The following is a 20,931-nucleotide window of genomic DNA, read 5'->3' on the forward strand; positions in this document are numbered from 1 at the left end:
GTAAAGCTAATGCCAAAACAAACTGATCTGTCATCTATTAAAAAAATACAAGTCACCTTGATAATTTCCTTTATATTGAAAAGTTATATCACTAGATTCAATTTACCCATGCTTCGGAACCTGGCATAGCTTAGTTCCTTTGGAAAACAAAACTAATGACAGCTACCGGCTTCAGTTAACACAAGGCTGGTTTACATCTGCGTAAATTCGCAACAAAACATTTATCGAAATTCGCTCGAACCAGTCGGCAAACACAAGGGAGACTACTGCGTTTTAGTAAAATTTATACTGGTCAAAATAACTAGCGACTGACACAATATTGGTCGGAAAACGAGTTTAGTTCCTTTTTAAAATGAGTACTCTTGTTGACTAAGCCATTAATTGAGTTTATGCAAAGTTCTTTAAATTAAAGCGTTTAGGCCCCAATTCTGCTCTTCGGTCCAATAACACTCTGTGCAGTTCGAGAACAGAGAAGTCATACTGGTAATTACAGGCAAACTCTCAAGGTCCCAGTACTAGAAAATTTCGGCAAACCATATACAAAATATACTCGATAAATCTTTAAAAAAAGAATGTAGGGCATTTATGCTATTCCAACACTTAAAGTTACATTTTGATCCATAAACATACATATCTTAGATTAATTTAGGTCACTGTACAGTACATACTGATGATACTGTAAAGATGTTATATGAACTATCCAACTTTTTTTCAATGTCTAAAAAACAGAGTATTTTAATAAAAGATTTACCACCAGAAAATTACACAAAGTACCCATTTCCAGATTGGACCTTTCTGGACTGAGCCTTTTTTTGAAGTTGGCAATAAAACTTAGAACTGGGTTTTGAATTTCTATTAGCCTATCTCTTCACCTTTGTGGCTGCATTCCAAGTTTCAATTATCTTCTCATGAATAAGCTACACCTTGTTACATAAAAACAAAACGATCAAACATTTTTTCCTCAATTTATTTCTCTGCATCAACATTATATAGGAATTATTCACATAATAGTTATTGTAACACATTTCTTTTAACTTTAAATAATTAAAATTAAAAATCTGAGATTACATTAAAATAAAGTTTTGAGTCACAAGCAAAACCTACCATAAGGACATTTAAAAAACTTTATCTACAAAAAACAATAAATAAGAAGATTATTGTTCAGGCTATGCTAACATCAATACCTAATGTCCAACAGTTATTTTAACAGTTGTTTATTGAAGTGATATTAGGTTTCAAATGCCAAAGTTTGGGAGTATTTATAACCATGTCATAACTTTTAATCAAAACAAACAAATATTTGACAGTCTGAAGCATTTCAATCTCCATGAGGGCAGGAGGGTAATACAAAAAAAGACAGGATGCAGCACCTTTAGCTAAAAGCCTAGTCATGGACATGCAGGTCTAAGGCTGCTCGGTTCTATGGACACAACCATAAGCTTTGAAAACCATAATAAGTGATTACATTAACTAATATTGCACTTCATAAACAATGACAAAAAACGCAGTACAAAAGTACCAATATTTACATGCATAAAATCATGTACTCTACTCAAAGCGAAGCACATACATCTACACTCAGACATCGAAAAAACTACCAGCATCTACCAGCCAGAAAATCTTATTTTTCACACTTCTTTTTTTTTGTATATAGCAACTCACGCACGCTCTCACGCATGCGCACACAGACTTTAGTATAACTGCTTCTTTTATTGTCCTATTACATCATGTCATATATGAAAATGACTTCCATTTTCACATTCATATCATAGGACTCCCATTTCCACTTTAATGCCACAGGACTATTAGCTATTGTTTTATACACTTTCAGTCAGGACTTTACAATCACTCTCAGATGTGGTTTGCCCGGAGAAACTGTATTAGAACTTTGAATAAGGTGTGAAGGAATCACCTACAGGTGGGTGGTCATATCTGCCAGGCTGCCCGTGATGACACATTTGATGTGGACTTGCTCCGCATGTGGGTTCTGAAATACAGAAGTGTATATGCTAAACAATTATATTCTTAATCATGGCTCAAATTATAAAAAAGGGCATATCCAACCAAGAAAGGGCATATCCAACCACGAAATGGGCATATCCAACCAAGAATGCCAGTATCATTCACCAACATTTGTCTGTTGTTGTTGTTTTTGCAGGTAAACAAGAGGCATAACTCAGTCTCAATATTGAAGAAACCAGAGTTATGTTCCTTGCAATTATATTTACTAAGTAAATACCTGAAATAGCTTTCCAGACTTTTATAAATTTTGTAATTTATTTTCTATTATGACTTCAACTGAAATTTTTCATAATTCGTCTAAATTACAAATAATTTAAATTTAATAATTAAAATTTAAATTTACTAAGGGATTTTTGCAATGTAGTACATCATATTAACATCATTTATGTTAGCATTAAGTTAAACAATCTGATGATGAGCCCTTGACAGCTATTCAAGATAACATACTGATATTTTTCACTTAATAGATGGATACATACGACAATGGTCTTGCATGTTTGGTGATGAAGGTTGATTTTGCCAGGTTGCTGGTTGTTCTTGGAGGCCCAGTACTGATTTCATCACTGGAGTTCAAGGAGGTATTCCTGAAACGCATATCAAATTTCGAATGAGGAAAACACTCAGTTTAATAAGACTGACAAAATATTGATTTAAAACCATCTATAGTGGAAAAAATGACAATCAATGCACAGTTACACATGTACCTTGTTCAACACATGATATCAAATAACACATAAATACTACATGTAATTAAGTTCATTTACACTTTCAAAACTTAAAATATATGCTGAAGTTCAAGTATTATAAAGCAAACATAAAATGCATTATCTTATGTCTGACTGGTAAAAGGGGTACATATATATCAGAATAATTACATTATAACATTGTAAAATAGTGTCAACATGTATTACTTTGATGAGTTGAGTTTTTTCTTGTTAATGTGGGACTTGGTGGCCTGCATGTAGCTGGGAGCTCCGCCAGAATGTCGCTCATTCGTCTTTCCTGTAAAACACAGAAACTGCTTTAGCCATATATTTAAAAGTACCTGATGCAGTCAATGTCTCTGACAAATGTCCAAGAATTCTTTATTTCATAAGAAACAAATATATACGATTATTCTTAAACATTGCTCAAATCAAAAGAGCTTCTTTAGTACTCAAGGGTTTATCATACCAAGAATGCATCATATCACACACCAACATCTGTCTGTTTTTGTTTTGTTCCTTGTTTACCTTATCAATAATAGATTTATATTGATTATGCCAAAGTAATGCTCCTTGCAATTACATGAGCCTATTGTTTATGGCAACATGTGTATCAAGTTTCATTTGAACATGTGTATCAAGTTTCATTTGAACATGTGTATCAAGTTTCATTTGAACATGTGTATCAAGTTTCATTTGAACATGTGTATCAAGTTTCATTTGAAAAACGTTTTATGAGTTATTGCCTAAGTTGATGTATTTGCACGATGCTGACCTTTTTCAATATACAAAAAAATTACAATACATCAAGGAAAATTATCAAAATTCTGGGGTGTATTTTCTTTCCGCCAACTGGCTCTACCTTTCTATCACTGGTGGACATGAACTACATACCACTAGTAAGCAGGCTACTTGCTACAAGGGAGGGGATCCCATAGCGACTCAGGCTATCACAGTTTTCCTTGTCAAACAGCTGGGATGGCGTTAACTTGTCTCCAGAACGTCGCTTACCAAATGGACTCTCACAGGATGACCTACAATGTAGTACATGGCAGAAAATATTGATGACTATCAGTTAAGAAGGAATTATTCTTTACCCAATTCAAACAGATTAAAACAATGTTGCGCATATATTGGGTTTGTTTTGATTCATAACAATGGGGAAATAATCTTAAACATACTGCTTTTGCTGCAATTAGATAATTTTATTTGGTAATGAATATTAAATCATTTTTATGAAACTTCAAAAGATATTGTTAACTTGTAGTGTATAATAAAATCAATGTCAGTGTTGGGTATTGAGAGGAAAGTGTTACTGTTGCCTACTTACCTGGAGCTAGTGTGGCATATTGAGAGGGGAGTGATTCTGTTGCCTACTTACCTAGAGCTAGTGTGGCATATTGAGAGGGGAGTGATTCTGTTGTCTTCTTACCTAGAGCTAGTGTGGCATATTGAGAGGGGAGTGATTCTGTTGCCTACTTACCTAGAGCTAGTGTGGCATATTTAGAGGGGAGTGATTCTGTTGCCTACTTACCTAGAGCTAGTGTGGCATATTTAGAGGGGAGTGATTCTGTTGCCTACTTACCTAGAGCTAGTGTGGCATATTGAGAAGGGAGTGATTCTGTTGTCTACTTACCTAGAGCTAGTGTGGCATATTGAGAGGGGAGTGATTCTGTTGCCTACTTACCTAGAGCTAGTGTGGCATATTGAGAGGGGAGTGATTCTGTTGCCTACTTACCTAGAGCTAGTGTGGCACATTGAGAGGGGAGTGATTCTGTTGCCTACTTACCTAGAGCTAGTGTGGCATATTGAGAGGGGAGTGATTCTGTTGTCTTCTTACCTAGAGCTAGTGTGGCATATTGAGAGGGGAGTGATTCTGTTGTCTTCTTACCTAGAGCTAGTGTGGCATATTGAGAGGGGAGTGATTCTGTTGCCTACTTACCTAGAGCTAGAGTGGCATATTGAGAGGGGAGTGATTCTGTTGCCTACTTACCTAGAGGTAGTGTGGCATATTGAGAGGGGAGTGATTCTGTTGCCTACTTACCTAGAGGTAGTGTGGCATATTGAGAAGGGAGTGATTCTGTTGTCTACTTACCTAGAGCTAGTGTGGCATATTGAGAAGGGAGTGATTCTGTTGTCTACTTACCTAGAGCTAGTGTGGCATATTGAGAGGGGAGTGATTCTGTTGTCTACTTACCTAGAGCTAGTGTGGCATATTGAGAAGGGAGTGATTCTGTTGTCTACTTACCTAGAGCTAGTGTGGCATATTGAGAGGGGAGTGATTCTGTTGTCTACTTACCTAGAGCTAGTGTGGCATATTGAGAAGGGAGTGATTCTGTTGCCTACTTACCTAGAGCTAGTGTGGCATATTGAGAAGGGAGTGATTCTGTTGTCTACTTACCTAGAGCTAGTGTGGCATATTGAGAAGGGAGTGATTCTGTTGTCTACTTACCTAGAGCTAGTGTGGCATATTGAGAGGGGAGTGATTCTGTTGCCTACTTACCTAGAGCTAGTGTGGCATATTGAGAGGGGAGTGATTCTGTTGCCTACTTACCTAGAGCTAGTGTGGCATATTGAGAAGGGAGTGATTCTGTTGCCTACTTACCTAGAGCTAGTGTGGCATATTGAGAAGGGAGTGATTCTGTTGCCTACTTACCTAGAGCTAGTGTGGCATATTGAGAGGGGAGTGATTCTGTTGCCTACTTACCTAGAGCTAGTGTGGCATATTGAGAGGGGAGTGATTCTGTTGTCTACTTACCTAGAGCTAGTGTGGCATATTGAGAGGGGAGTGATTCTGTTGCCTACTTACCTAGAGCTAGTGTGGCATATTGAGAGGGGAGTGATTCTGTTGCCTACTTACCTAGAGCTAGTGTGGCATATTGAGAGGGGAGTGATTCTGTTGCCTACTTACCTAGAGCTAGTGTGCCATATTGAGAAGGGAGTGATTCTGTTGTCTTCTTACCTAGAGCTAGTGTGGCATATTGAGAGGGGAGTGATTCTGTTGCCTACTTACCTAGAGCTAGTGTGGCATATTGAGAGGGGAGTGATTCTGTTGCCTACTTACCTAGAGCTAGTGTGCCATATTGAGAAGGGAGTGATTCTGTTGTCTACTTACCTAGAGCTAGTGTGGCATATTGAGAGGGGAGTGATTCTGTTGTCTACTTACCTAGAGCTAGTGTGGCATATTGAGAGGGGAGTGATTCTGTTGCCTACTTACCTAGAGCTAGTGTGGCATATTGAGAAGGGAGTGATTCTGTTGCCTACTTACCTAGAGCTAGTGTGGCATATTGAGAAGGGAGTGATTCTGTTGTCTACTTACCTAGAGCTAGTGTGGCATATTGAGAGGGGAGTGATTCTGTTGTCTACTTACCTAGAGCTAGTGTGGCATATTGAGAGGGGAGTGATTCTGTTGCCTACTTACCTAGAGCTAGTGTGCCATATTGAGAAGGGAGTGATTCTGTTGTCTACTTACCTAGAGCTAGTGTGGCATATTGAGAGGGGAGTGATTCTGTTGTCTACTTACCTAGAGCTAGTGTGGCATATTGAGAGGGGAGTGATTCTGTTGCCTACTTACCTAGAGCTAGTGTGGCATATTGAGAAGGGAGTGATTCTGTTGCCTACTTACCTAGAGCTAGTGTGGCATATTGAGAGGGAGTGATTCTGTTGCCTACTTACCTAGAGCTAGTGTGGCATATTGAGAGGGGAGTGATTCTGTTGCCTACTTACCTAGAGCTAGTGTGGCATATTGAGAAGGGAGTGATTCTGTTGTCTACTTACCTAGAGCTAGTGTGGCATATTGAGAGGGGAGTGATTCTGTTGCCTACTTACCTAGAGCTAGTGTGGCATATTGAGAGGGGAGTGATTCTGTTGCCTACTTACCTAGAGCTAGTGTGGCATATTGAGAGGGGAGTGATTCTGTTGCCTACTTACCTAGAGCTAGTGTGGCATATTGAGAAGGGAGTGATTCTGTTGTCTACTTACCTAGAGCTAGTGTGGCATATTGAGAAGGAGTGATTCTGTTGCCTACTTACCTAGAGCTAGTGTGGCATATTGAGAAGGGAGTGATTCTGTTGTCTACTTACCTAGAGCTAGTGTGGCATATTGAGAGGGGAGTGATTCTGTTGTCTACTTACCTAGAGCTAGTGTGGCATATTGAGAGGGGAGTGATTCTGTTGTCTACTTACCTAGAGCTAGTGTGGCATATTGAGAGGGGAGTGATTCTGTTGCCTACTTACCTAGAGCTAGTGTGTCTACTTACCTAGAGCTAGTGTGGCATATTGAGAGGGGAGTGATTCTGTTGCCTACTTACCTAGAGCTAGTGTGGCATATTGAGAAGGGAGTGATTCTGTTGCCTACTTACCTAGAGCTAGTGTGGCATATTGAGAAGGGAGTGATTCTGTTGTCTACTTACCTAGAGCTAGTGTGGCATATTGAGAGGGGAGTGATTCTGTTGCCTACTTACCTAGAGCTAGTGTGGCATATTGAGAGGGGAGTGATTCTGTTGCCTACTTACCTAGAGCTAGTGTGCCATATTGAGAAGGGAGTGATTCTGTTGTCTACTTACCTAGAGCTAGTGTGGCATATTGAGAGGGGAGTGATTCTGTTGTCTACTTACCTAGAGCTAGTGTGGCATATTGAGAGGGGAGTGATTCTGTTGTCTACTTACCTAGAGCTAGTGTGGCATATTGAGAGGGGAGTGATTCTGTTGCCTACTTACCTAGAGCTAGTGTGGCATATTGAGAAGGGAGTGATTCTGTTGCCTACTTACCTAGAGCTAGTGTGGCATATTGAGAGGGGAGTGATTCTGTTGCCTACTTACCTAGAGCTAGTGTGGCATATTGAGAGGGGAGTGATTCTGTTGCCTACTTACCTAGAGCTAGTGTGGCATATTAAGAAGGAGTGATTCTGTTGCCTACTTACCTAGAGCTAGTGTGGCATATTGAGAGGGGAGTGATTCTGTTGCCTACTTACCTAGAGCTAGTGTGGCATATTGAGAGGGGAGTGATTCTGTTGTCTACTTACCTAGAGCTAGTGTGGCATATTGAGAGGGGAGTGATTCTGTTGCCTACTTACCTAGAGCTAGTGTGGCATATTGAGAAGGGAGTGATTCTGTTGTCTACTTACCTAGAGCTAGTGTGGCATATTGAGAAGGGAGTGATTCTGTTGCCTACTTACCTAGAGCTAGTGTGGCATATTGAGAAGGGAGTGATTCTGTTGTCTACTTACCTAGAGCTAGTGTGGCATATTGAGAAGGGAGTGATTCTGTTGTCTACTTACCTAGAGCTAGTGTGGCATATTGAGAAGGGAGTGATTCTGTTGTCTACTTACCTAGAGCTAGTGTGGCATATTGAGAGGGGAGTGATTCTGTTGCCTACTTACCTAGAGCTAGTGTGGCATATTGAGAAGGGAGTGATTCTGTTGGCTACTTACCTAGAGCTTGTGGCATATTGAGAGGGGAGTGATTCTGTTGCCTACTTACCTAGAGCTAGTGTGGCATATTGAGAGGGGAGTGATTCTGTTGTCTACTTACCTAGAGCTAGTGTGGCATATTGAGAAGGGAGTGTTTCTGTTGTCTACTTACCTAGAGCTAGTGTGGCATATTGAGAAGGGAGTGATTCTGTTGTCTACTTACCTAGAGCTAGTGTGGCATATTGAGAGGGGAGTGATTCTGTTGCCTACTTACCTAGAGCTAGTGTGGCATATTGAGAGGGGAGTGATTCTGTTGTCTACTTACCTAGAGCTAGTGTGGCATATTGAGAAGGGAGTCTTTCTGTTGCCTTCTTACCTAGAGTCAGTGCAGGTGTTGACGGGGAGTGTTTCTGTTGTCTACTTACCAAGAGATAGTGGGGAATGTTGAAAGGGGAGTGTAAGTATTGCCTACTTACCTAGAGTCACTGCAGGGTGTTAGACGGAAGTATTATTGTTGCATACTTAAAGAGAGTCAGTACTTAAAGAGAGTCAGTGTAGGGTGTTAAGACTAAGAGGGGAGTTAACTATTGCCTGCTTACCTTGAGTCAGTGCGTGATGTTGAGAGTGGAGTGTTACTGTTGCCTACTTGTCTCAGTGGTGGTCTGTCTGGGGTTGGGGTCCTCACTATCTCAGCATAGCTGTTGCCTGCAAGGTTCCAAAAGAGAACAGTAAATTACACCAAATGATTAATATTTTATTGCTGTTTGGTAGTGAAGGTTTTTAAACAAAGGCATTAATTTTCCAAGAAATATTTTAGGTTTTATAATTTTATGATAAAAACAAACATCAGTAGGAGGATATTTTACCTTGATGAGGACTTTTTTCGCTGTCATCAAACTGTATAGACCTCATGGCTTTACTGACAACAGGCTTTTCTGACCCAACTTGTGAACTTTTAGTGACAGTGTATGATTTAACACCGGTTTCTGTTGATTTTGATTTTGTAACTGTTTTATGTTTTAAAGATTTCGAGACTGTCTCCGGTCTTGCATCTCCACAAAGGATAGTGCTATTAAGTTCAATTACATTGTCTCTGCCCTGTCGTTCTCCACACTGACTAGTTTCCTCAGTACCAGAGAGATTTTGTGAAAGGTTCTGAGGTCCATCAATAAGCGTGGAAACAGAAGCTAGACTGGCCACACTATTAGCAGACTGGTCCACAATAGTGCTGGTTCCAGACTCATTCTCTCCAAGACTAACTGGTAAACCAGTCTGTGATTCTTCAACACAGTTACTGTAGTTAAGAGCTGGTTCAACTTGTCTAGAGTCACTGTCACAAGAAAATGTAGAATTTAGACCACCAGCTTCACACAGATTGCTTGTGTAACTATGTGTTTTGGTCATGGACTTTACAGGAGAATTTTTATTAGCATATGAACACAAGGCACTATTCTCATTTTCTTTGATCACAGATTTTGAGACAGAAGAAATGTCAATGTCATCCACATGTGGTAAAATTGAAGAAGGGATGCAATTTTCATTTGGATCTATTGTGAATGTATCATCAAGTTTTTCTGACTCTTCTTCAGAAATGGTTTCTTGAATATCGTTAGGATTCACATGATGTATGTGTGAAAACTTTTTACACTTTGTTATGGTGTCATTAATATGTGAAAACTTTGAATGAGAGAGATCCCTTTCAGGACTTGCATCCTCATTTGCATTGACATGGTCAACTGTTGTTCTCACACTCTCACCTGACACGGGTTTCTGACTATCACTCTTAGTGAAGTTTTTATGCTTTGAGCTATTGTTAAAACTTCTGGAGCGATTATCAGTAACTCTATGGTCTCTGCATTTTCCATTATTTCCACTTGAATTGAAGCTCTTCTTATCCATCTGTGACTCAGGTTGAGAAAATGACCTCCTTCTGCGACCATAACTCTCACTTTGTGACCTGTGTTTGAACCTTGGCCCCTGTGTATTAGGGATAATGACCTCTCTCTGCCCTCTATGGTTAACCCTGCCTGCTGGCTGCTGGGAACGGGAAGGAGCTAACATCATCCGCTTTGCTTTAGGTGGTGAACACTCATCAACTGAAAGGTATCATTACGATGATAGCATCCATGTATATATATAACTAGAATTCCACAAACTGGCTATGTCGCTTGCTTGGAATTGAAGATAATTAAACAATAATTAATTATGAGTATAACTGATGTAACTAGAATGATATATTTAATAACTGAGCTTGTAGCTAACAAATACTGTATTGTATATTTGGATATTGTCAAATACATGTACAAAAATTCATGGTCAATAACTAGAAAAGTAAATGTTTCAATCTGGTAAGCTATCAAACTTGCACAATATATCATACTTATAAAAATCACTATTTTATCAAATTTGGTAATAACTGGATAAAAAATATAATTTCACACCTTTTTCGGATGGTTAGCTCTCTAATATATATTTGTGAACTAACAAGGCAAAAAAGATGATATTTTGATAATTAAGTGGCTTTAACATAAAATGTTTATGGATATGATTATCAAAAAACGTTTTATGAGTTTAACAAGTGTTCATGTAGTTTAGACAGAGAACTTGGTCAAATTTTAAGAAATCAAGTACCATTACTCCAAAGGTTATAATGTGATATGGCTTTTGATCAACTCAGTCAAATTGTTATGCCTATAAACAATGTCTTAAACTAAACAGTAAGTTTGGAAAAGATTTGATAACTTTTGTTCAGAAATGCTCGGGGAGGAGAGGGGACAAAGTGAATTTAGTCAAATTCTGACAATTCAAGGACGTAACTGTAGACTGAACAGTAAGTGTGTTCCGGCTGGTGGTCAAATTCTTCGTGACCCAGTGTAGTAAAGATTGTATGATAAAAGCTCATGTTAAAAAGCACTGCAGATATTGTGAATTTGGTCAAATTTTTACTGCTTCAAGGGCCACAACTACAGAGTTAATTATGCATTATTGCTGTTGATAAAACTAAGGCAAGTAGTAAGAAGTAAGGCAGACATGGAAGTGTAAAGCCTAAGATGACAATGCGGAACTGGTCACTAGACAACATGTTCCCTGTATTCTAAATTTTTATTAAGATGAACAAAATATTTTATTTATTGTTACCAGACATAAATAGAACACCACAACACATGAATACCTTGGTATGGTAATGAAGGCCCAGCTGACTGCGGTGGGGCAGTGAACTGGAACACCCTCTTGCTTCCTGCAACAGCCGGGCACTCTACTTCACTCACATCTGATGATGAACAGAAAAAAAAACCTGTATTTACTTGTTTTGAGGTTCTGGCATTCCTAACCATTGGCTATACAACTTATAAGTTACATGATTCATTACAATGTCATGGTCTTTACATTTATACATTTTAATCTTTCATATTTTTAAGGCCTTTTGTCAGGCTCACAAACTATCCTGATCAGCAACCAACTGTACCTGTGTTAGGATCCTCAAATTTGAGTGCAGTGGTAGGCAGTCTGAGCATGTCGGCCAGTGTGTACCCCCTGGTGTATGTCACCCCTATCTCACTGTCCCCCCATGTGACCTCTTGACCCCCGACCCTCGCCAGGACTTCACTGTATGAACCCGCTAGGTCAGAGGTCAACATGCCATGACCTTTGATGATGTAGTGCTGTTGTCGTAGTAGCTTCAGAGAAAGGTGTAGTAACCTGGAGCAAATAAATTATAAATCAACATGGCCACGAACAGAGAATGAGGAGTGCCTTGAAATATATGTTGTTACTCAGTGGGAAAAGAGGTATTACTCAACAATAATATCAAAGCTGGATTATGGTCATGCTGTGCACGTGTATATATATATTGTGTCTTGCAACTGCATGTGTACCAAGTTTCATTTTTGTAGTTGTTCAAAGATTTTTTACTTCAGGCCAAGGTTTAATGTTTTTAGAAGCAAAAGCTGACGCCACCTTTACTTTTAATCAAAAACAGAATCCAGTGATTTTTTTTTTGAATTATTTTTAACACCAGTCCTGTACCTTGCAAATTGGGGAAAAAAAGTCGGAAAAATACAAATCAGGCCAAAACAGCTAATATAATGGCAAATATACATGTTTTAATTTTTTATGCATACATCATGCTGTGAAAGAGTAATTCTTGTCAAGATTTTGTTTATATTTCAACAAATTCATTGCTATTTTATTCATTAACATAATCTGCATTTGTCAAATTGGAATTTTTTTATAAAATTTTGGCAAAAATGGACAGTTTTTCGAAAAGAGTAAACAGCCTTTAGAAGGCAGCGAATTGCACCAAAAAAAATCACTGCAGACTAGCTAAAAAAACTCTTTAATGAATGACCAATAATATTCATAAAATTTCTTGGGATTTGTTCAATATCATATTTGAAATTGAGAAACAACTGAAAAACTGACAAACATGCGCAATTCATTATTCTTTAAAAATCTGCTGTCCTTGTATCAGCTTAAGATTAAACCACGTAGTTCACCTGGCTTAATACAAGAAGTTACAAAGGAATGAACATGTAACACACCTCTCATTGTGTGCCAGTTCCCTCTCCTGACAGCGAACCACCTGGCGTGAGTACTCCATCTGTACATTGGAGCTCTCCAATTCTGACTGCAGATGATGCACCTGCACTTGCAGTTGTAACACCTATAATAATAAAAGAACACTAATGTATGACATACACCTGTAATTAAAAAGGAACACAAATGTAACTTAAAAACTTAACTTAAAAATGCACATATACTTCAATGTAATGCAGAAAATAATTTTTAAACCCAAAATCATATTTCAATTTAATTTTTCAAAACCTTTGTTTCTTAGCAATCCCATTTTTTTAAGTTACCATGTTCATTTATCAATGGCTCTCCCTTTGTCAAGACACTTCATGCATTTGTGTTGCTTTCATTCAATCAAAAAGAAAAGCTGTATTTTCAAATTAGATCCAAACCTCAGGAGTTTTCTTGTTATTCTCGCCAGCAGCATGTGACTTCATCTTCTGTAATGTGTCTGTAAGGTGCTTGCAGCTTTCCTTAACCTTGTTCCTGGAGGACTCGGATGAAATCTCCATACAGGACGTTTTTTGGCGAAGCTCGTTCAAGAAACCATCCACAGTTTTGGCATTCTGTTAAAATTACATAATGGGTATAAAAATTGGATCACATACAATTACTTCTGCCAATGTCAGCAAATCACAACGAAAAAAGATATTGTCAAATGTATTCTTTTGAGACTAAATGTCAAATAAATTAATTCCTCATGTGTTTTTTAACAAAGTTTTGTATTTTGATCCAAATCATCTGATGATCATAAAATGTAAAGTTTGGTCGAATTAGATATCCTGAAAATTTTATTACTTCAGAATGGCTTATATATTCCAGTTTCATATAAAGCATGGTACTTCACCTCTGCACTGCCTGGGTCATCCAGTACTTTGATCCTGGAAAGAGAGCGTGCCTTGCGGTACATTTTCCACTGTAGATTGCGCAGGGTCACCTCCCCCTGTAGCTGCTCACTGACCCTGGTTTGATGGCCTACATATAAACGCAGCAGCTCTCCCTGGTACCTGGAAGAAGTAAACATACATTCAGTCTTGGTTTTCAAATTAAAACTTACAAGAGTGACTCATGAATGTGTACAACACAAATAACTTAACACTAGGTAATTTTTTTAAATAAATTTTACACTTCAATTGAGGTTTTGCCTTCAGAAAAATGTTTTTTTTTCTGATTTCACAATATCAGTTCTCAAACAACTTATTATCTGTATTTCTAATATGAATATGATTACCTGTTGTAACACACCCTACATGTGACATCATTGTATACTAGATAAACATTCCATTATGTAGCACCTACCTTGCCCAGTTGGCAACCTGCACTACACTAGCAGCAGGTTGGCGTGAGGATATCATCTTCCCATCCTCGTACGCCTGCAGCTTGCCCTTCAGCTCCTTGATCTGACATACAAATACATAAGTTTGGCTAGGAAAAATTTACATGTTGCCATCGCAATATCAGTCACTAATAAAGTTTAAAATGACTTTGAAATCTAGGAAAATGCCTTGAAATATGAAAAATTAGGTACTTAACAAAGCACAGTAAATAAACATTACAATGATTATCTTTCCTCAATAATTGAAATAGCAGATAAACAATTATAGTTCATGTACCATGATGATGAACGTGTTTTTTTACCTCTTTTCTAAGCTCTTGTACAATCTTCCCATACTGAGCCATGTGGAAGTCAACATTTAGCACATTTTTCTTCAGCTGAAATAGGAGTATCAAAATCAAGGCCTTTCTAGAATGTTTTACAAAGTTTTCTTTATGTTCTAAGTAAATGTTCTTGATGGGAACAGCCGTCAAACAGCCACGAACGCGAGTCAACTTTTCCTACACCATTGTACAAAAAATCAACTTGAAAGTTAAATTTCAAAAAATGGTCTAATGGTTGGAGCCTTAATCTCATAAAGGTGATTGATACTGCAGTTAAAAATAAAACAATAATTGCATTTCAGTTTCAGTCAATATGATCATACCATATCAGCCTCACTGAAACGCAATAATTGTATAGTATCAGACAGCATAAATGTTCTGACAGTAATTTAAACATCCTTTAACAGCAATCTTAAAACCAGGTTAATGTGGTAAACACATGTTAAAGTAACTTCTGACACTACACAGATTTATTAGCTGTTTTAGGTAAATAAAGGCATATGATATTGCATAAAAATCTGGATAATTCTTTACATTAACAACTTAAAATTGACACTTACTGTGGCCTTGATGTGTTTTGCTCTATCAGCATATCTCAAGGTGTTGTATGTGTCTTCATACGACATGGAAGAGGGGCTGTAAAACATGCATTAGCTCATAATTGTTGGATGAATAACTGTTGAAATTAGGTAATGTACTTAATGAACAAGTGCATTTTCAAGACTTTTAACGAAGCAAAGCAAAACAATGACAAGGACTGTACAGGTACCAAGCTATTTCTCTGAACTATTTTGAAAGGTGGTGATAATTGTATAAAGAGAAAGAAGCAAAGTTTCTGCTCACCTGACAGCAGCAATCATGACAGTCTGGCAGTTCCCACCCAGAGAATCCTTCAACAGTCGCGTCAGCTTGCTGTCTCTGTATGGCACAAAACCCTTGCTCTGTATGAATATCATAAAAAAATATCGTAAGTGTAATTGGCCATTTTGCTGCTTGGAATATAAGACACATACGGGAAAGAAAAAAATGAACAAGGATATTACACTGTGACTGTCAACTATTTTTAAATCTGGAAAAATACAATCAAAATGCTTAAATTTAATGTTAAATTGAATGTACAATAATTTCCGTTTGCTGAAATAAATAATGTAATAGTCTACTGACCAGGAAAATATGTTCATAATTCGTTATTAAGAAAACTCCCATTACTTCTCAGTGACCACAAACCTTATTTTCAGCCAAGGCATTAATCACATTCCCCAGAGCGAGAAGAGACCTGTTGATGTTGGCCCCCTCTCGAAACCGTGAGCCCTTGTTTTTGGTTACTGTCGCCCTCTCAGATCCTGCCAGGTCTACCAAGCAGAGTTTGGCCACCCGAACCTCTGTAGAAATGTTTGCTGTCCGGTCCTTTTGTCTCACAAAAACCTACAAAAGGACAGAGAATTCTCATTATCTGACATGCTTAGCATTTAAAAGAATAACAAATAAAATCAAGAACACCATTTTCCTTACAATTTAAGCTAGACCAAGCCATATTTACTCTAGTTAAAACAATAAAAGAATTATTTGATTGTGCCACATAACTCTAGCCTGTACAAAAATAAAATACAGTTTAAAAACTCTTAAAGCTTACTCCAGTATATATTCCATACATATGAATAGAAAATAATAGGGTTTTCCAGGTTAAATGTTTTATATTTAAAAAATGGCTTTATACCTGAAGGACAGCGTGAGAACGTGAAGACTCTGCATTGGCATCTGTCGGGTGTTGAGTTCGGTGCTGGTTTCCAAACTGCAGCATGTACAATAGTTCCTCTGCAGTCTTAGGCTACAATACACACAATGAAAAGTATATTCAATACGTAGGTATCATATATCTAACATGTTAATATTTTTATCATAAATAAGCTCAAACTATCAAAAAATAAATGATTATTGTTCAATGTCCCTTTTCATATATATATGTATAACAACAAAGACTTATGAGTTACAGAGATCATGTTTAATCTAATATTGACACGTTTTCTGTTGTAAAAATAGGACAGCTAGTATATACCTTATGAAGAGAGAGACCAGGAATGATGACGCCTTTGCCGGGATCTTCCCTGACAGGCAGTACACTTCCTGGCATCAGCAAGTCCCGTATGGTCTCATTGTACACCTGAATTTACAAATTCATGTAAATAGATTCATTTTTTAATTGTCATTCCAAACTACATTATATCTATTTAATATTATATTTTTTAAAAGAAGGCAGACAGAATGCATTGCAGTTAAATAGCCACTTGAAATATGAATATGGTTACATGTAAATAAGAAGTTAACAAATACAAATAACTGCTAAATATATATGAGTACAATGTAGTTTATATGTACTTGATTTTCATCAGACCTATTTAATATTAATGATATAATCATTAAAACAGAATTTCAAAAACAACAAATTAAAGTCAAACCTCGAGATATGAGACGGCAACATCACATGTTTTGGTGTCCTTCATTTGATCAATGCGGTTGTACAAGTTCATCATGGTATGGTACATGACGCCCGGGTTATCTTGACTACCCAACATTGTGTGGGTCTTACCAGCCCCTGTTGCTCCATATGCAAAAACTGAAAAGGAGTTGTAAACAGGGCTATACAGGTTTCTGATCACTGATTAATAAATAATACTGAAATGATGAAATAACTAACTTACTTCTTCATCAACTTCATTATACACAAACACCTATTCTACTGACACTTACTATGGAGCTTCTTTTAATTCAGAAGTACTCTTAAAACATGAAACATAACAGTACCTGAGCAGTTATAGCCATCCAACAATCCATTTAGCACTCCTTGTGTGGTTTCATTAAAAATATCAATATTGTTAGCACTCGGGCCAAACACATGGTCAAATGCAAACTTCAAGTCACGATTTGCTCTCTTACGAATATCCCTGTGTTTTCTACTGGTGCCACCATATTCATTTGATGAATTCTCTTTTGGATCAAATATCAAAATATTTTCATCCACAGCCTGCACAACTTCCCTGTAGTTGCCTTCAACCTCCTTCACATTTTGTGGTCTTATGCGAACAACAACTTTAACATTGCTTTTTGAGGACTCTTCTGATTCCACATCAGGTTCATGTGGCCTTTTTCTTGAGCTTGAAAGAGGCATGTCTGGAAGAAAGTTATATCATGATAAGGTTTGATCATAATAACAAGGTATCAAAACAGAATATCTCGGTAGAAACTGACATTTAATCCCTAAACATCAAGACAGGTAGGTGAAATAACAGGGGGTGATTTTTTTTTTATTAAAATTGCATTTAGAGAAGAATTTGATGCTTGAAATAGACTATCAAAGGTTATATTCATATTATGCCATGTAACTGCAAAAGTATTTTGCACAAAATAAGCATTTAATACATTAAGAAACAGGTTTTACTTTATTCTTCAATTTTGGTAAACAAGGCTTTTAATGACAAAGTTTTGCAAATTTATGTAAACTGCAGGTGCCCTTCATGTATTTACCAGTTTTGGCAATTAGGAATGAAAAAAAAAACTTAAATTTTTATGCAAATAATTTATCTGATGCATTGCTACAATGAGCGATCAGGGAGACTTTTTTTTATAATTTTGACATTTCTTATGTATCCCTGTTACGCTACAACTCTTTACCATTAAACACTGGGCGAATACTAATATTATGCATCGATGTTGAACAATAATGGCAAAATTGTTCAATATATACCCGACAGTGATCTAAACCGGATTGAATTTGTCATAAGAGTCGTTATTTTCACATAAATATATTCTGGGTCACGAATACCGTTTTACACATGTACACAACCTTTTAGATTTATCCCAGACTTACAGATATCGGGATACTTGATATACAATCAACACATATAGGTGTGTTATGATATCTGAACATGTATTGGCATAATGACAAAAATATTTGTTTAATAGTAGGTAATAATATTTTTGTTGAAATTTGAATTTATAATGGAGATAATCCCAAATTTCAGCTGCGAGGTTTCTCTGCACAAGAAGAATGCCGTTCTTTTTGCTGGGATGGTGGATGTCTTGAGTCTGCCATAGTAAAAAAAATTGTCAAAAGACCGTTGACGGACATTTAGGTGGACAAATCTGACGCATTAGAGTTGTTTACAGTCTAGCTTGTTTTTGTGATCATTGACCCGTAATCCCAATCAGAATGAAGGGCCCAAAATAATATGTATATGAAGTATTTGCCATATAAAAAAATATTGTAAAATTCCCACTCATGCTACACTGAAATGCTCTGCAACATTCCTATTCAGATTTGTCTTAAACATAACAATGGGTAGTTTAAGCTTGTCAGATCTAAACTACAAACTAAAAAAATGTTGGGCTTGACTTGCAGACAGGGTATACCTGAAAGCTTTCCAAAGTTTAATGCCATTTAAAGCTGAATTAAAAATGCATAAAACATGTTAACCCAATAACCCACTGGAGTTGAAAGGAGATCAAATTGAGAAGATCATGCGAGTATGAAAAACAATTGTAATGGGACAGTACTAATGTCACAAGGGAATTTGTATTTTAGCATGAATCAAGCAATTTAACACGACAAAACTCACTTTAAAATATTTATTTTGTGCACTTCCGACATTTATTGTTTTCAAAATATGCTCGCTTTGAGACAATGATTTCGATTGGTCCGCTAAAAGTGCTAAATGCAGTACAAAACGGTGGTGCCAAAACTCGGTATCCGGTAACAACCCGATACCGTACATGCCGATACCGTTATGTTTGTTCTGGCAGAGGACACAATGCCACTTCCAGATTTTTCCCCACGGATTTCATACTGACACATTTACTTTGGTTTCACTTTTTTCTCAATTGATCATACTTCAATAAATGTATAACTCATATTTCAAATTAACCTCATTTGCCCTGTATAATGGAATAAGTGATTAAAAATTGCACATATATAAAACATTTTTTATATATACCGAAAGAGTATATTTTTGTCGTAATGTAAATTCTTTAAATACAAATTATTTACTTAGATAACACAATCAGAAGCACAAGCGGCCAGTTTCAGTGTACAATTTATGTAATGAATGACGAAGTCTCGATAAAGATATTCTTAACTTTCTGATCCAACGATGATTTTGCATTTTAGCCTAATTGTTACCAATATCAAGAATACTTAACATTTTAATGTATTGCGAAAATCTGATTTTGATACCACCAGTAATTGTGTTTTCTCTATTTTCTCATATAACATAAATGCCTTGTATCATCGTGACCATGTTTATTTATTGTTTCCTCCTTTTTTACATTCTCGTTCGCCATACTGATGATGCTTTGCGTTATATTTATCATTATCAAACCTCTGATGAATGAGAATGCCTTTTTATGGTATACCTTGTCAAGAAACGAGTTTAGTTTATAACAATACATACAGAATTAAGGAGTTCAAGACCGCGCATAGTTTTCGTGCACTTTATAAATAATTATATATATCATATTTCGTAAACATCCATATTTATCAATATTATTACCTAACCTAGCATTAAACAAAATAGGAATAAATTCATTATCTTCATACAAGATACAAGAATCTTTATTGAAAGTCGGTTATATGTTAACAAGAAACATTACCTCGCTGAGCTGGTGACCTGGAAATAAAAGCATATGGTTTTAAATTTGTAGGTAGGAGGTAAAATATTGGAACAAGTATTTACAAAAGCTGTTTCTTAATATATTCATGCATTAACATACAAAAAGTAATATGGATTAAAGCACTTAAATATACAGTGATAACATCAACCAGTTCTCCCGGCTGTACGGTCAATCCATACGCATACGGTTACTGTTGAAATATAAATTATAAATTAAGGATAGTCGTATACATTGAAAACAACAAAACGTAAGAAGCAATATTTAGATTGGAAATACAGCGTGATACAGTGGTGTGTTGTTGGTAAAACTGTTAATTTAAATCCAGCCTGCTATAGATATTAGCAAAAAAAATCATTGAAAGTATTACGAAGAAAAGGTACTTAATTTATCATGTAATTTAAATACTACTAGAATTTTCAGATCTTATCAGAAATAGTAGCGAATAATGCATGGATGCTCCTATGATTGGGTCAATCTCTACATACAGGTAAACATCCACTGAATCCGTGCCTGGTCACCGTACTGACAATATCAGCACCTACGACTGTGAAAGAATGTTTATTAAAAATACAAAATCGAAACACCTAAACGAATACTTGCTAAAAAAAGTAGTTGTATGTGTTCGATTTTAATGATAAATAATGGTTCATATTTTTATTCGTAGTGCCGGATTTTTTTATGGGATTAACTAATATCCAAACACTATATATACTGCAGTAGGGCCTGGGAGTAATACTTCCTGAGAGTCTTATTCAAAATTAAGTTCCAGATAATACTGTACTGTATTCTTATTAATCCCATATAGGACCCAGATCTATATGTGGTTAGCCCCACAACCGCGATCTTCGCCGAGTTCTTGTCACCACTGGTACGGAAATAATACGGCTTTTCGTAAAAACTA

The 20,931-nt window shown here is 36.7% G+C and overlaps 1 protein-coding gene across 1 annotated transcript; it reads right to left on the reverse strand.

The window, feature by feature from the left end:
- Window positions 1-970: 970 nt before the first annotated feature.
- Window positions 971-19,025, reverse strand: LOC128231881 (uncharacterized). Its single transcript, XM_052945131.1, has 21 exons — window positions 18,980-19,025; window positions 17,169-17,534; window positions 16,823-16,980; window positions 16,423-16,527; window positions 16,084-16,194; window positions 15,594-15,791; window positions 15,210-15,307; window positions 14,927-15,002; window positions 14,346-14,420; window positions 14,007-14,107; window positions 13,555-13,714; window positions 13,100-13,273; window positions 12,677-12,798; window positions 11,602-11,834; window positions 11,308-11,406; window positions 9,002-10,231; window positions 8,735-8,840; window positions 3,621-3,760; window positions 2,934-3,024; window positions 2,502-2,606; window positions 971-1,987 (listed from the first exon to the last, which is right to left on the reverse strand). The coding sequence occupies exons 2-21, from the start codon at window positions 17,530-17,532 to the stop codon at window positions 1,927-1,929; spliced, it is 3,807 nt and encodes a 1,268-aa protein (XP_052801091.1). The 5' UTR covers window positions 17,533-17,534; window positions 18,980-19,025; the 3' UTR covers window positions 971-1,926.
- Between the last annotated feature and the right edge of the window lie 1,906 nt (window positions 19,026-20,931).

Source organism: Mya arenaria, chromosome 4 (assembly GCF_026914265.1).
Source record: "Mya arenaria isolate MELC-2E11 chromosome 4, ASM2691426v1".
NCBI classification, from domain to species: Eukaryota; Metazoa; Mollusca; class Bivalvia; order Myida; family Myidae; genus Mya; species Mya arenaria.

What these genes read in the sequence shown, in the direction of transcription:
- LOC128231881 (XM_052945131.1), bottom strand. Translation starts at nt 17,532, where the DNA reads ATGCCTCTTTCAAGCTCAAGAAAAAGGCCACATGAACCTGATGTGGAA. An exon ending in TTGCCGTCTCATATCTCGAG is followed by an intron (nt 16,528 to 16,822) that starts GTTTGACTTTAA and finishes TTGTAAATTCAG; the next exon opens with GTGTACAATGAGACCATACG. An exon ending in ATGACCCAGGCAGTGCAGAG is followed by an intron (nt 13,274 to 13,554) that starts GTGAAGTACCAT and finishes TAATTTTAACAG; the next exon opens with AATGCCAAAACTGTGGATGG.